The 15,871-nt window shown below is 47.8% G+C and overlaps 2 protein-coding genes across 2 annotated transcripts; both read right to left on the bottom strand.

Moving 5' to 3' along the window:
* Positions 1-414: 414 nt before the first annotated feature.
* On the bottom strand, positions 415-2,358 carry LOC117140134 (actin, larval muscle). Its single transcript, XM_033302900.1, has 3 exons — positions 2,273-2,358; positions 1,246-2,196; positions 415-966 (listed from the first exon to the last, which is right to left on the bottom strand). The coding sequence occupies exons 2-3, from the start codon at positions 2,168-2,170 to the stop codon at positions 761-763; spliced, it is 1,131 nt and encodes a 376-aa protein (XP_033158791.1). The 5' UTR covers positions 2,171-2,196; positions 2,273-2,358; the 3' UTR covers positions 415-760.
* Positions 2,359-4,763: 2,405 nt separating this feature from the next.
* LOC117140804 (delta-1-pyrroline-5-carboxylate synthase) lies at positions 4,764-15,587 on the bottom strand. The gene is made up of 12 exons (XM_033303903.1): positions 15,386-15,587; positions 11,143-11,307; positions 10,878-11,018; positions 10,709-10,816; positions 10,467-10,634; positions 10,221-10,409; positions 9,972-10,167; positions 9,229-9,470; positions 7,063-7,320; positions 6,720-6,945; positions 6,382-6,660; positions 4,764-5,412 (listed from the first exon to the last, which is right to left on the bottom strand). Exons 1-12 carry the CDS (start codon positions 15,479-15,481, stop codon positions 5,150-5,152), a joined length of 2,331 nt encoding a protein of 776 aa, XP_033159794.1. The 5' UTR covers positions 15,482-15,587; the 3' UTR covers positions 4,764-5,149.
* Between the last annotated feature and the right edge of the window lie 284 nt (positions 15,588-15,871).

Here is a 15,871-nt window from a genome sequence, read left to right as displayed (position 1 = left end):
GTTTATGCATAGTTTGGCGAAACCTGAAAAGTTTGCAGCCAAAAGTTGAGCACAAACATTTATGTTGGCGGAAAGTTCTGTGAGCAGTTGGGCGCCAGTTAAGACTGTCGCTGCTCCTTGTATTTCCGACTTCTGTCCCCCAGAAGTCATTCCTCGCAACCTCGCCGCGTGTGGGAAATCCATCTGGATTTGTGGAAAATGTGACAGAAGAGCATGCGGGGAGATAGACGCACAGATACAGATACAAGCCCAGATACAGATACAGATACCCGCACTGGGAGATTGCCATGGCAGCTGTTCGAGAATAAAAGTTTGTGCCGGCCAAGTGCCTGATTGACATTCGCCGAGGCCTAATTAGAAAAGTTTCCCCAGCACGCATTCCTGCTGCTCCTGTGACGTTCGACTTGGGTTCGATTCACATGGGTTATTGGTTTTTATTGTACGTACAACCGATTGTTTTGGCCACTTTACGCGCTGGCAAGCGAGTCAAGCAGTACAAATTCCGAGTCAAATCAAATAAAAATAGCAATAATAATAAAAAAGAAGGCGTTGCCGCTCGTTTCCGGTCTTTTCTCGTCTCTTTCTCTTGTTCTCTCTATCTATGTTAAAACTTCTTCATCAACTAAATGTAATTTAAAGATACTTTTCACTGAACTGCGTCCTCATCCTTGGCGCCGGTGCCTGGTCGGATGTCTTACGCTGGAGACAAACACCAGAGCCGCGCTCGAGGAGATGTTGATCTGGTTGGTGGCTTGGGTGCTTAGAAGCACTTGCGGTGGACGATGCCGGGGCCGGACTCGTCGTACTCCTGCTTGGAGATCCACATCTGCTGGAAGGTGGACAACGAAGCCAGGATGGAGCCACCGATCCAGACGGAGTACTTGCGCTCGGGCGGGGCGATGATCTTGATCTTGATGGTGGACGGGGCCAGTGCGGTGATTTCCTTCTGCATACGATCAGCGATACCTGACGAGATCAGAAATAGAATCCATTAGTGGTGCTACAGAACCGAGGAGCTTGGGTGTACTCATTACATGACATTTTAATAATAGCATGCATGAATATGAAATATCGGGAAAGGATATATCCTTTTATATGGTTTATAAACCATTCTGTGAATTCTTCTTTTTTTGTAATAATGCGTGCATTAAATACTTTTTTTTTAAATATCTTGCATGGTTTCGATCCCATTCCCTCGGAAGAATTTCCTCTGATCTTTATGGTCCTAATTAAAAGACTACGCACCTGGATACATGGTGGTGCCGCCGGACAGCACGTTGTTGGCATACAGATCCTTGCGGATGTCCACGTCGCACTTCATGATGGACTGGTAGACGGTCTCGTGGATGCCGCAGGACTCCATGCCCAAGAACGAGGGCTGGAAAAGGGCCTCTGGGGTGCGGAAGCGCTCGTTGCCAATGGTGATCACCTGACCATCGGGCAGCTCGTAGGACTTCTCCAGGGAGGTGGAGGCGGCGGCGGTGGCCATCTCCTGCTCGAAGTCCAGGGCGACGTAGCACAGCTTCTCCTTGATGTCGCGCACAATCTCACGCTCGGCGGTGGTGGTGAAGCTGTAGCCACGCTCGGTGAGGATCTTCATCAGGTAGTCGGTCAGATCGCGACCGGCCAGATCCAGACGCAGGATGGCGTGGGGCAGGGCATAGCCCTCATAGATGGGCACGGTGTGGGAGACACCGTCACCGGAGTCCAGGACGATACCGGTGGTACGGCCGGAGGCGTACAGGGAGAGCACGGCCTGGATGGCCACGTACATGGCCGGGGAGTTGAAGGTCTCGAACATGATCTGGGTCATCTTCTCTCGGTTGGCCTTGGGGTTCAAGGGAGCCTCGGTCAGCAGGACGGGGTGCTCCTCGGGGGCCACACGCAGCTCATTGTAGAAGGTGTGGTGCCAGACCTTCTCCATGTCATCCCAGTTGGTGATAATGCCGTGCTCGATGGGGTACTTCAGCGACAGGATACCGCGCTTGCTCTGCGCCTCGTCACCCACGTAGCAGTCCTTCTGACCCATACCCACCATCACGCCCTGGTGACGGGGACGGCCTACGATCGAGGGGAATACGGCGCGGGGCGCGTCGTCTCCGGCGAATCCGGCCTTGCACATGCCGGAGCCGTTGTCTACGACCAGGGCTGATGCTTCTTCGTCACACATGTTTGGTTAGTTTGGTGCGGGCGGCACTACAAGGATACAGACAGAACGGTTATCCCTTATGCGGGTTACGGATTTAGGATGGGCGGACAAGGCGACACTCACGACGTGTAAATCCAACAGCGACAGCGATCAGAGTGATTCGTTCTGCGCTCCGGCAGCTGCATTTAAATAAGTTCTGTCCCGCCCCGCCGGCCCCACGCCCATGTCCCTGTCATCTTGAACAATTGTTCATCTAGTAACATGTTGATGAATTCCGCGATATGCTACGCTGGCTGGGGATCAGGCGTTTCCGGGGAGGGTGGCGAACCGGAGGGTCGGATGCACATCATTTCGATTTCACAAAAGTGTTCTGATTTCGGGTATTGCGCCTACGACAACAAATTGGATTACGTATTAAAGAATCCTAGCTTAGCCGCAACATAGAGCAGAGAAATGGGTACTACGTTTTGGAGAGTTACAAATCAAAAGTCGATTTCAATCTAAAATAAGCTTTTTTGGTTTATTCTTAGAATTTTAATCCGCAGCTTGTGAAATTTGGGAAAATAAGGGTTGTTCTGGTCTCAAATTGTTAACAAATCAAAAAAGGCTCATGGAAAAGGCGGTCTTCGTTGTTATATCAAAGATATTTAAGCCCTTAAAATTGTAGAACGCTGAGTTTTAGCTAGTTAGTATTGATAAATATGAAATATAATATATTTTTTAGAAATACAATATAAATATAAGTATAAATATACATAATATATATATTTTTTTGACAAATAGCAAAATTGGGTATTCCAATTACTTTTAATTTAAGCATCAAATGACAAAAACAAAGCTGACAAATGGACTTATCTAACGAGCTTCGATTAAAGCTCTGACAATAGGCTCCCCGTTTTTTGATAGAATAATTTATTTCCATCAGGCCCTAAGTCTTATTAGTCAGAGCATTATCGGGATTTTGCGCTCGTTCAGAGTATTCAATTTGCTCCATTCCCAAATACCATTTATCACTTAGTTTCATTTCGTTTTCGCTAAATTATGTCTGGCTGCCAACTTTGCTATGACTTCGACAAAGAACAGAGGAGAGAACATATCGAAATATGCGCCAGGACTTGTATAGGCATCTGTAGATATATTTTTAAGTTTTTATATAAATAAACCCCCGCAAAACGGCGGCGGCAGCAACAAGAACAACCCGTGAACAATGCAATGCAGTGGCCAGCCTTTCCCCCAAGTTCTTGTTCTTGGTCTTGTGGGCAGCTTTTCCCTGCTCGAGTAAGAGAAATTGGTGCCAATGCTCTTCGGGGCCCCCACTCAGTCCATAGATGGTGTGGCCCGAATGTTGTCACACTCAAAAATGCAGCCAAAGCACTTGCGTTTATACATCTTATAAATGTTGACGCTGTCGTGTGGATTTCATTGAAATCAAATTGAAAAAATAGAATCAAATAATTTTGTACGGCTATGCACGGCACATAGCCCTGGGAGCCCAAAAGGGAAGCGACGTTGGGGGGATAGCGTAGCGAGTGCATGCGGCCAACAGCAATTTTGCGCCTGTCCACCGATATCGCTCGATCTCATCGTGGCATTAGCCACAAGATTAATGCCCGCTATTCTAATTAAGTGTGCCCCATCCGAGGAGCTGCATGCACTCTGCTTCCACTGCAGCGAGTGCATTCCCCAAAGGAGCAAACTTCTGAGCTCCAACTTTGGCCCGTTAACTTTGCCAAGTGCTCGCCAACTGCGGAACACTACGTGACCACCCAGCGGATCAGGTACAGACACCATCCACGTATCATTGGCCGTACGCGCGTAGAGCAGTTGAAAGAGGTAAAAATAATGCCCGCCAGCAGGGACTTGTGGTTCCTCCGACTCAGTAGATAACTGCAACCAGGGGTGGTGGAGCACTGAATACTTCGATATATTGCAACTTTTTCAGTTCACAGCTTAATGTGGCAAGGGATCGGATCAATTGGGTGGGCAGATAGAATTTGTAATCAGTGCTAAGTAAGTCTTAATTAGTGCTTAGAAGGTCTTGTTTCGATTAACGATTACCTCTTAGGACATCACATTCTAGTTATTTCTCTTTTTAATAGATAGTTTTCTTAAAGTAGATATAGGCAGATATACCTCCATTCTGCGCTTTTGGTACTGCTCAATCTTCCCTTGCACCCTTACGGGCTGACCCCAACATCAATTTAGCTTGAAGTTTCAAAAGGAAAATTCGGCGAAAAAGTTGGCGCGTTGACAGGACGAAGGAGCCACCTTTGGTGGCAGAACCAAATGGCACGCCCTGCCCGTCCACAGCTCCACCTGCTGCTCCTCCACGCCTCCTCCGGCCAGCACGCAATGCAAAAAGTTTTTGGGCGGAGAAAGGGGGCGAGGGGAGCTGAGCTGGCCTAAGAAACTTGCCCCAGTGCACAGAAAAATTAAAATACTTGCCACGCGGTTGCATTCCAAGCTGGAGGCGCCTCCGAGTAGCCGCGGTGCAGAACTATGCTTAGCTGCATTTCACGTTCCATGGCTAATTTATGATTTGTAATAGGAATACGCGTTTATATAGTACATAATACTTGCGAGAGATTGAAACTTAAAGCGCAATTCCTCCAGCTTTCTTCCAGTTAATTTTATTTTCTTGTATCCTCCATCTGCAGCGCGGAACTTTCGCTGCAAACTTTGCGGGCCCAAGACAAGGGCTGACAGTTTTAACAACCTTCGCCCACTTTCCCCCCTCACTTTATTAATTACACAAGTTGTCTCGGCAAATATTTTTCACTCAAATTAATATATCCCATGTGGCCACGACGGCAGCTGTCATCGGAGCTGCACATCCTCGTCCTCGCCCTCATCCACATTCGGATCCGTATCCGGATCCACCTATCCCCACGTAATTACCCTTCGCTCAAAATGCACTCCTCTAAAAGATGACGAAAGAGCAATCTACTTCGGAACGCGATTCGGTATGCTACATCTAAGTACAGTTCAGTTTAAGGTTATTTAGTCCAACGGCAGGGTCTCGTGCAGCCACGTGCGGCCACCTCCCTCGGCAAAGTCGGCGGCGGCGTGGTCCTGCCCCTCGAGGATCCACTTGGTGGTCAGCAGCCCCTCCACGCCCACTGGCCCGCGGGCGTGGATCCTGGCGGTGGAGATGCCCACCTCGGCGCCAAGGCCGAACCGGAAGCCGTCCGCGAACCGGGAGCTGGCGTTGTGGAACACACAGGCGCTGTCCACGCTGCCCAGGAACTGCTTGGCCGCCGCATCTGCGAATGGAAATGGAAAGCGGGGGAGAGTGTGTGTGGAAATTTAGAAACTGCACAAATTGTGGCACTACGGCACTTGGAAGTATGGAAGTGCGGCAGTGTGGCAGTGCGGCGGGGAAAAGTGTTGAATAAAATTAATTTCCCAAATGATTTAAATTTGTTGTGGTGAGCTGCGGGGAATGGGTAGAATGGCTGAGAATGCATGCATGCAAAAGTTTGCACGCTAAACTTGCCCGACTTGAATTAGGATTCGGCTTTGGTTTCGGTTTCAAGTCGGAATGGCTGAATCGCTGAAGAAGTGCCTGGTTGCATGGCATTGAGGGCCAAATTGAATTACTGGTGGCGGTATGAAGTGGTCATGCCATCCCCCACACGAAAATGTACGCTCAAGTAAACACTGGCATTTAGAATAATAGCACTGGAATTCTTGAAAACAAAATTAAATATTAATTTAACACTGTCGTGCATTACGGACCTTCAAACTATTGCATAAGGTTGTGATGAGAAATAGTAAAAATTCAAAAGATGCACTTATAAGCGGATACATTACCGCAAGTAAGTTTGAGTACCACAACTACGTGCTAAGGAATTTCATAAGCAGTTAGCACGCTATTTCCTATACTATCTCATAGGTGGTGTGACACTTTTTACAGACACTCTGTGCCCTGGTGCATGTCACATAGATACAAACACATTTTCAGATGCAATTTTAGTTGTTAAAAACCCCGCCTGTCTGTCACACATAAAATCGGACATTCTACCTACTAACGCGCAACTGCAGCAATAGCCATTATGATGACCATCCCGACAGCCGTTTGCGATTCTCATTACCCCACAAAGCCCCAATCAAATCGGAGTGGAATGAGCGCAACAAGGGCTCAAAATGGGGGCTCGCAATGGGGGAGACCATTTTTCAACTTCGATTGCCGGCAATCGAAATTAATTTTCAATTTTCGAACATTTCGTTACCATTTTCCGTAACAATGACATCCGTGTGGCTGCTGCCGTACGTATGGATGTGATTAATGGCCTCGTCCAGGCTGGGCACCACCTCGATGCAGCACTCGAGGGCGCCGTACTCGTGCTTCAGGCTCTTGGCCGCCGGCGGGCCAAAGGTCAGCTGCTGGTTCAGCCGGGGTCCGGCATAGATTTTGACGCCCTCACGTTTCAGCATGTTGCAGACATCGCCGAAGATTGCGCCACTCATCAGGTCCTCATGGATCAGCAGGGTCTCCATGGCGTTGCAGGCTGAAACGAAGGACAGCTGCAGCCGGCTTTATGGGTTAATTGAGTGGGTGGTGGCCTACCAGCCGGATAGTCGCACTTGGCGTCGCGTGCAATGCGCAGGGCCTTCTCCAAATCCGCATCCCTGTCAATATAGACGTGGCAGACGCCTTCGGCGTGGCCCAGCACGGGGATGTGCAGCGACTGCTGCTGGATGCTGCGCACCAAGTCGGAGGAGCCGCGCGGGATGATCAGGTCGATGTGGTTCTCCATGGACAGCAGATCACTGATCTCCTCGCGCGTGGAAACCTTTAATGGAAAAGCAAAATTAATTGAAATATAAGTCATATTCATAATCAAGTATATAAGTTTGAAGTTATTTTAAACAAAAACGAGTTATCTTGTCTTAATCCCAATCGATCTCACCAGTGAGACAGCGTGCTCCGCTCCCACGGTGGCCAGCGCCTCCTTGACCAGCTCCATGAGAGCCTTGTTGCTGTGTGCCGCCTCCTTGCCGCCCTTGAGGAGCAGTCCGTTGGCCGAGGCCATTGCCAAGGCGGCCACCTGAGGCAGCGAGTCTGGACGGGATTCGAAGATGACCAGCAGGACGCCTATGGGCACGGAGACCTGCTTGAGCTCCAGCTGATCCGCAAGGCGGGTGCGTCTTAGGACACGGCCAACATTCTGCAAGAAAAGCAAGTCCGGATGAGATACGGAATGAGGGATATATATTATTATTGGGGTGGAGCATGGGATGGCAAAGTCAATTCACAAGTCAGCATAAATCGCATAATGCATACGCCATGTGGGACCGGGCCATAAAAATAACTCGATATTTATGCGACAGTTTCATTCGCAAGGAGAACCGGAAGGTTTCTCCTCCCACCGCATCTCGATTCCCCTGCGTCCATTTTGAGGCGTTACATAAATCAAGTCGCTCAGCGCGTCGTAATCTTTATTTATTTTTAATGGCCTGCTGTCCAACGCCCCCGCACTTCTGCTGACCCGCCCCTTGAGAGGGCCCTTCCTCCTCCTCCTGCCGTCGTGAAAAATCTCTAGAAAATTGGCTGCAGATAACATAAAGAGATTGCGGGTTGGTCTGGGCTGGACGTCTGCCGACAGCAGTTGGCTGGCCTTGTTTACATAGTATGGATGGAATGGATGGGATGAAGTGGTCCTCCTGCTCTTGCTTAGCCATTAAACTCGACTCGGGCCCTGGGTAAATTTGGTTATATGGCCATTATTATTGACTCCGGCATTGCAGGACGTCAAACTTTAAATTATATTTGCAAAGGGCAATTGGATAAGTCAGAGCTTATGTACGAGTAGTGGAGCCAAGCTTAAGTAGAAGTATCCAAAGAAAAGTTTGATGAGGTTATGGGGACCTGAAATATGCTGGAAATACATAGCTTTATGAGAAGTCCTCACTGGAAATGGAAAAATGAGTGAAAAGCAATTTCGTCGAGCCAGCTCAGTATATCCAAAATGCCCCGGCCTAACACTATTAAATTATTCAGTATTTATTGTGTATTAAAACTTTTCGTGCGATGCGTAAGTAGCCCGTAATTGAAACTGAAGCACTGCCAGGACACTCACCTATCCAACATGCGAAGGCTTCTGTGGGCCAGAGGTCAAACAATGTTCGTGGCATTTGTTTGTCGCAGTATAATAAAGGACAAAAAGAGGGACAAAAAACAAACAACACTTTTCGCCATCCGAGCGACATTTATTGAGTGCGTTATGGTTTTTCAGTATTCCCAGTCCGCTTCTTTATGAGTGTGTGCGCGCTCGCCTTTTTATGATTTTTCACGCTGCCGCCATTTTGTGTCACAATTTCGCTTGCCATTTTTACAATAAACTCATGTCCCAGCTCCACGACCCGCCCCTGAACCCAACGGAAAACTTTTTTTCTAGAGAAAAACATGAAGGAAAACTTTCTGCGTTTCCGCACAATCACATCCAATAAAACGGTTGGCTTGGGAGGACCAAACTCGAGCCCCCGGACCTCCAACCTCCATACCTCCCAAGCGATATTCGATCAACTCAGTCTGCTCTAAAAGGGGACAAGAGCAGGGTGATGGCCAGGACCAGGACCAGAAACAGGACCAGGATGCGGGCTAATGTCACTGGCAAGACACCAAACGAGTGCGCATACAAGAAAGTGTCTTTTATCTTTAACTTGCTTAGCTCCAGCCCCATCCCGAAAACTTCCGGGCATTTAAGGCTGCTCCGGTGGCTACTTCCCGGGTGGATTGGTTAGGTCACCAGCAAGTCGAGCATCGCTACCGACTGGGGTGTCAATTTTTGTTGAAGTGTAAAATTGCTCGGAGATTTCATAATGCTGTTAAGGTTTGGAAACTGCATATGGCTCTCCAAGTCCGCCTTTGTTGCAGCTCATGAAATGGCCATTTTGCCAGTTTGCCATCTTGCAGGCAGACAAATCCCAGCCCGGGGCTAACTCAATTTGGGGCTGACTTTTCGACACTGCAACAAATGCAATTTGCTCGAACTCAGGTCCATTTCCAGGTCCAGGTCCAGGGCTGGTCCCTTAGCCACCACTTTGGAAAGTGGCCAGTAATTAAGTTCTCCTACCTTGTGACTGTCCTCGGCGATTTGCTTCAGGCCAACGGAGAGGTTCTTTAGCTTGGCCGGGTTGAGCGAAAGCCGCGACAACAACGGCTTGGCCAGTCCGCTCTTTTGCGCCTCGGCCAGGTCCTTGGCATTGGCGTCCAGGATAAACTTTTCGCGGCTCAACAGCAGATCGGCCAGGGTGTTGACAGCACTGGCCCTCTGAGCGGGCGTGAGGGCTTGCATCTGGCGACTCCCGGTTCGTGCTGAAAAAGGGCGGATACAGGGGGTAAGTCTGGGACAACAAGTTGCATCCGCCTAATTAACAGGCACTTTCGCCCAGCTGCTGCAGTTAGCCCTAATAACAATTAAATTATTTTCGCCCCACTCGAAATAGCAACAGCACCGCACCACCACCTAGGATTCTTTAGCAGACCCAGTTCTGGCTGACCCACTTTCTATTTTTACCACCCCTTACGGCATCCTCCTGCTGGCCTTCTAACGACCATTTGCCTTGTCACTCTCCGTTACCATCTTGCAAGTTGTGCGCCAGTAAACGTTACTATCTGTATGAGCTGATCCGGCTTTGGTCCCCGCTCCGGATGATTGGCCATCGATGTGGTTGGAAGCCCGTTTGCAAAACCGCTAATTATGCGCCCTACTTGAGAGCTGAAAGCCCTTGCTAAACCTCTTTTCATTGTCTGGCCACATCATTCTCCGTCATTATCCTGTCGTCCTATAAGCCATTTGCCCTGCGGTCCACTCACCGTTCTCGGCCATCACCTCGACGGGCACTGCATTGGCGCTCTCGGTGGCCTCCGTGAAGAAGGTGCCCACCTTCCGGCCGCCAATTATGGTCTTGATGGCCTTCTCCTGCATTCCGTTGCAGATGACCACGCTGACGCCCCGGTCCAGGGCCCAGGTGGCCGCCTTCACCTTGGAGTCCATGCCGCCAGTACCCACCTGTGGGTGTTCAGATAAGTGGGTTAAGAACACAGAGGACGAGGCTGGATTACCTTTGACTTTTTGCCAAACTCGATGCTGTTGCTGTCGTCGCTGGTGTAGGTGTGCATCAGCTTCGCCCCGTCCTCCCACGGCGGCTTATTGTAGATACCATCGACGTCCGACATCAGGATTAGCAGATCAGCCTGCACCTCGGCGGCCAGCATGGCAGACAAGCTGTCGTTGTCCTTAATGGGAATACCCTGGAACAAAGGACCTGGTCACACGACGGCATCCCCGCACTCCAGCATCCAACTCACCCTCCTGGCTCCGCCGGCTGGCTCGTCGTCACGTATGAACATCGGCGGGGAGACGGCGTCGTTAGTATTTATGATTGGCACAATATTCAGGCTAATTAATTCGGAGAGCGTGCAGAAGAGATTGTTGCGTGTCTCCTCGTTGTAGAAGTCCGGCTTGGTCACGAGCACCTACACCCAAACAGCCATCATCTCGCTTAAATCTGTGTGTTCTAATTAGCTGCTGGATGTGCACCTAGGCTTACCTGGGCTATCTTGACTCCGTACTGGGCAAACATCGCGTCGTAGAGGGACATCAGACCCGACTGACCCACCGCAGCCGCCGCTCGCGGTTCCAGCGTGGCGCCGTCGAACTAATTTGGGATAGCAAAACATTTGAGTTTATGCTCAAACTTGGCTAATTCCAGCAGATACCTCTTTGCTATCTTTTGGGTTCAGGGTCTCCCGCATGGACAGCGACATGAGCAGCTCCTGGGCGAGCTTCTGCTTTCCGAAGGCCACCGCTCCGCTGGTGACCATCATCACCTCACGTCCCTCCAAATGGCACTCGGCAACCTATCGAGTTGTTGGGTGAAGAATTGAAGAAATTGCGAATGTAATAATATATAAGAATATTACTTTGTGCTAGTTGTAACTTTTACTGGTGAAAATTAAGATATAACAGATATTTAATGCCTACCTGCTCCACAATAGACGCCAGTCGGCCGAGTGCTAGTCCATGGTTGTCCTCTCGAGTAATGACTGCACTGCCCAACTTGACCACCAGCCTCCGGGCGTACTTCAACTGACTCCTTTCCGTGAAGGTGGGATGCGCCTTTTCCAAGCGCCGCTCCGGCGACACCAGCTGAAACAGGTCGAAACATAAGGCAACTTATTCAGGGCCAAATCGGTGTCTTATCGCCTCAATCGGCAAAGCCATAGAACTGAGGGAGCTCATAAATTGCGACAGCAGAAGAGTAAGCCATAAAAACAACAAATCGAGGCATAAATTGCAATCCAATTAATTAAACAGTCCGCGTCGATTGCACCTAATCAGTGCGTAATCAGCTAAACTGAAAACTGCAATCCCGAATTCCCTTCCCCTGTGGCGTGGCTCTTTTCGAATTTCTAATATTCGTTGTGTGTTAATTGGTTTTTTAGCCAGCGGCGTGTGTTCCAGAAGTCAGTTAGCCCCACACGCAGTGCATAATCTATTTTAAATCGCGGCTAATTAAATTGCACAATTGCAACATGGGATCATTACTACATAATCAGATCTTAAACACGACGGCCTCTGATGTGAAGGGCTTTAACCTTAAATTCAAACTTTTTCACCTGCCTTCTGGGTATTCGGTGTTCTGAAAATTAAATGCCGAAAAGAAACCCCAGATTGATTCGTGGAAAATAAACTTAAAAAAGTCTTCTCCAGAGTCCCGAACTGAGGCATAAGAAAAGAGATTATTTTTTAAAAAATTAACGACGAGAAGTCTTAATATGAGACTCGATAGTATTTGTTTAATTTAAAACCTAAAGTTTATATGTATACTCTTTCAGGGAACTTTTCAATTTACTGACCGTGAAATTATTAACAAATATTTGCGGCTGAAATTGGATAATTTTTTAACCTTCGTTCGATTCATCAATTTATTTTTCAAAAGCAAATAAGAAGAAAGCGACTTTCAAAATACCCTTTCAATAGAGTACAGAAGGAGGATAAGATTAGCGCGTTGAAGAGATAACTGCTCAGAAAACAAGAGAATAAACAGCGAATTTGTTTTTCCTACCCCAACAGCTGCAGCTCATCATCCCACCTCGCTCGTCCATCAATCAAAAGTGTTTTTATTAGCTTTTTCTTTTCTTTTTGGCCCCAGCTCCATCGGTTTGTTTGGGCGGTGGCTTTGATTGCCTTTCAGGCGCAATAACATCAAATCGGGGCTTTTTGTACGTAGAACTCGTCGCGTTTGTCGTGTCGATTATTTCAGGAAAAATCAAGTCAAATTGAGGCGTAAATATTTTGATTTCGTTATGTTCGTCAGACAATTCTGATGGCAAGTGTCAAGTGCAGCTCAATAAAAGCAAACGTCGACAATCACGAATGCTCTGTTTGTTAACTTGGTTTAATTGTTCGCCCGCGTCTTATCACAAAACAACTTTTTATCACTATCGCAAAGAAATCCAAAGCAAAACGACCAATAAGTTTTACGACTGCGTCTGCCTGAAAACCGCCGCTGGAACCAATTTTTGTTTTGGCGGCTCTCATGGCCTATGCGTGATACCGAATGCAATTAGTCGAAGGTCAGGAGTCGCCTCGGGCCTCGGCTCCCATTTCGATTGTTTTCTAATCGAAGTGCAGATAGTGACCGGAATCGACTGCCCGCCCCATCTTCTGCCCCTTCCGTCCCGTGTCTGAGGCCTGTCAAATGCGATGACAGTCCGTGTAATTACTGAGCAATTAATGCTGGTGCTGCCACATACATGAGTTGTGGCTCCTCGCGGGCTTCACACTTATCTACAGTCCGGCCCAACCTTGACGATCTCTCGCAGCCCTCGACAGATGTTCGGCAATGATGTTAGTGGATCCCCTGACACGATGTCTCCCCTTCGCTGGCTGCCATTTCTGATGGGCTACACGCATGTTTGCCAGTGCTTCATGTTTACACGACATTTTTTGTTTGACTTATACCTGGTACTCGTACAGCAGTAGATGGGAGTATTAGAGGCAAAGGAACTTATACTGGAACTCTAGAGTTAAACGGGAAATGTGAGTCCCAAAAATAGTTTTAATTCTATTACTAACCAACGACAATGAACTTTGTATATTTGCTACCCATTACCCAAAGAATTTGCTGATTTTGGGAAATACAATGAGCGGAGGCTTGAGTCTAGCACAAAATATAAGTTTAGGTAACCCATTATTGAGTTGAAGTAAAGGGTATTAGCCCTCTTCCTCGTTTAGTTATAATATTACCATTAATTGCCTTGCAATGTAAATAGTAATTGTAAATAGTAATGGTTTATGAGCCATCACAGCCCTGGAAGTTGGAAATTCCACTTATACAGCTCACTAATGGGTAATAAAGGTCGGGAGGGTGGACCCCCAATACAGACTTTCATTCTTTGCAGTCGGTACATTGACAAATGAGATTGAGAAAGTATACGCATTTATTTAACTTAATGTGCACGTTATTTCTAACTGGATTTTGAGAAACTGTTCCTAAACTAAATATTGTGTATATGGGTATGACCACCAGAACCCTAGACTATAAAACACATTTGCTTCCTGTATTTTCAAATAACAGCAACATAAACTAGCTGCCAAAACTATAATGAAATTTTGAAATATATGCATTAGTGCTTAGGCATAAGTCGCAGTGTTCTTTTTTACATTGCTCACATGATTCGAGCGCAGGGTATCTAATAGTCGGGTGCATGTAGCTTGCCTGTTTCGGTAGACTTTTTATGATGTGCCTCACACACGCACAGCTTGAAAGAGAGTCGAGACGAGGACCAAAGGCGCCATAACTGCCAACACGTGTCAAAATGAAGTGAGTCAACGGGGAGGTGGCGCCGCATGGGAATGGTGTGGCATGGAAGGGGTGGCTGGGTGGCCTGGGGTGGCGGGTAAAGGGTGCTCCACGACCCTGACCTAGGCAAATCGTTTTGAGTGTCAAAGGCTGGGCCTGATGTCCGACATATGCAAATGCGGTGGGGAGGGGAAGGGGCAGCCCCAGGGCAGGACACACTCGCAGTCCTTGCCTGAGGCCAAGCGTCACCAGTGTTGTTGCATATTTAAAGGGGTTTTAAGTTTATTGTGAAGCCACCCTGCCTTTCATTTCCCTTTTCCCCCTTCTGTTGTGTGCAAATACAATATTTACACTTTTAGAATTTATTTGAACACGTTTTTGCATTTGCTGACCCAATGGTCCTGGCGGTCCACCAGCTGTCAAGCTGTGACAACATTTTATCAGCTTGTCAGCCACTTTTCCCACTCCCCACCTCTCGACAATCGCCTGGTTTTCATGTCAGTGGAAATCAGACCGAAACTGTAAATGATTTACAGCTCCGATGAGTGGGAGTCCTTCGCCCGATGCTCATTCAATTAGCCTGACTCCCCGCTTTTGACGGCCCATTTGCCCCAGTTTATGACCTGGTTTAGGGTTACTCCGAAACCCTTTCAAGCTGTTGTCGGTCGACCATAAAGAACTTAAAGTTAAATCGCACTATAGTGTTTTGCCGCTTCGATTTGGCTCTGATTAGACATAAGTGGCAGGGAAAATTTTCAGCAGGAAGGCATAGGGTGTCCCCCCAATCAGCAGAAGCTGTTGAAAAGCTTATGCAATCAAAACAAAGCACTAGACTGAGAAGGGCCCCTTTTTGCTCATCATTACTAAAGGCGTGTGTTCGGTGTATCTGGGGAGCCAGAAGCCCCCAGACAATGGCTTCACGTTCAGTCGTCATGACTCGGGCTGTTATAAATTTCTTCACTGAAATGTACATTAATCGACGCTTATCGGTCAATATACTGTCAATTCTTAATAGCAAATAAAATATGTTTCTCTGTGTGTGCAAATGTATGTCTGCTTAATAGGGTGGACCTTAAGGGGCAAATCAAATATACATTTTTCTCAATGTTCCTTTTCATCAGATCAATAATTCTTTCTCTTTTATTAGCATCAATTTTTATGATGGGCAATTTTCCCTTGTGGCTAAGGACAAAGACTCCCACTCTAAACAATTTTCCAAGCAGTTTCGCCACTGCACACATGATTCTCCTGACCTAAACACAAAGAACTGATAAGGATTGATCATCATCCAAAGGTCCATTCCCACTAGAACAAAACCGAGACGGACTTTGCATTCAAGAACTTTTCCATCGCCACCAGACGTATCATTAGGTCGTAAAATCACTGTCATCGCACTGCGGTTATATAAACCTCACTCACTGGCTGCCGGGGTCCGTGGGAGCTGAACGCTCGCCAGGCGTTTCTGGAGAATCCGTTTCGGAGGCTCTGGGCCAGCTTGAAACTGTTTTGCAGCATTTTTGGGAATCAAGTTAGAGGGGAGGTATTTTTAAGGAGCTATTACAAATCACGGAACGCGCACGGAACCGCTCCGTTAAGCCCGACGATTTCTACTGAGGCGAACCAACGGACTGACCGCCTTGGTCGCTGGTCGAGATAATGTGGGGCAAACATGTGTAATTGTAAGTGTTCATTGCGATTGCGATTAAAATTTGGTGTACGGCGGACTCTCTCAAAGTGTTATCAGTCAAGCAGCTATCACTCTCCGGTAGCTTGGACTGGGACAAACATTGAACCGGGGAGAGAACGGGTCTTATCAAGTGGAGCAGGCGGCGGAAAGTGGGCTTATCTGGCGACTGGGTGTTTGCCAGGTCAATGGAGCAGTGCGTTTGGGTAGTGACGATGCAA

This window comes from Drosophila mauritiana, chromosome 3L (genome assembly GCF_004382145.1).
Source record: "Drosophila mauritiana strain mau12 chromosome 3L, ASM438214v1, whole genome shotgun sequence".
Classification (NCBI taxonomy): Eukaryota; Metazoa; Arthropoda; class Insecta; order Diptera; family Drosophilidae; genus Drosophila; species Drosophila mauritiana.
Note: the sequence above shows the minus strand (reverse complement) of the source record. Positions and strands in the feature narration are given on the sequence as shown.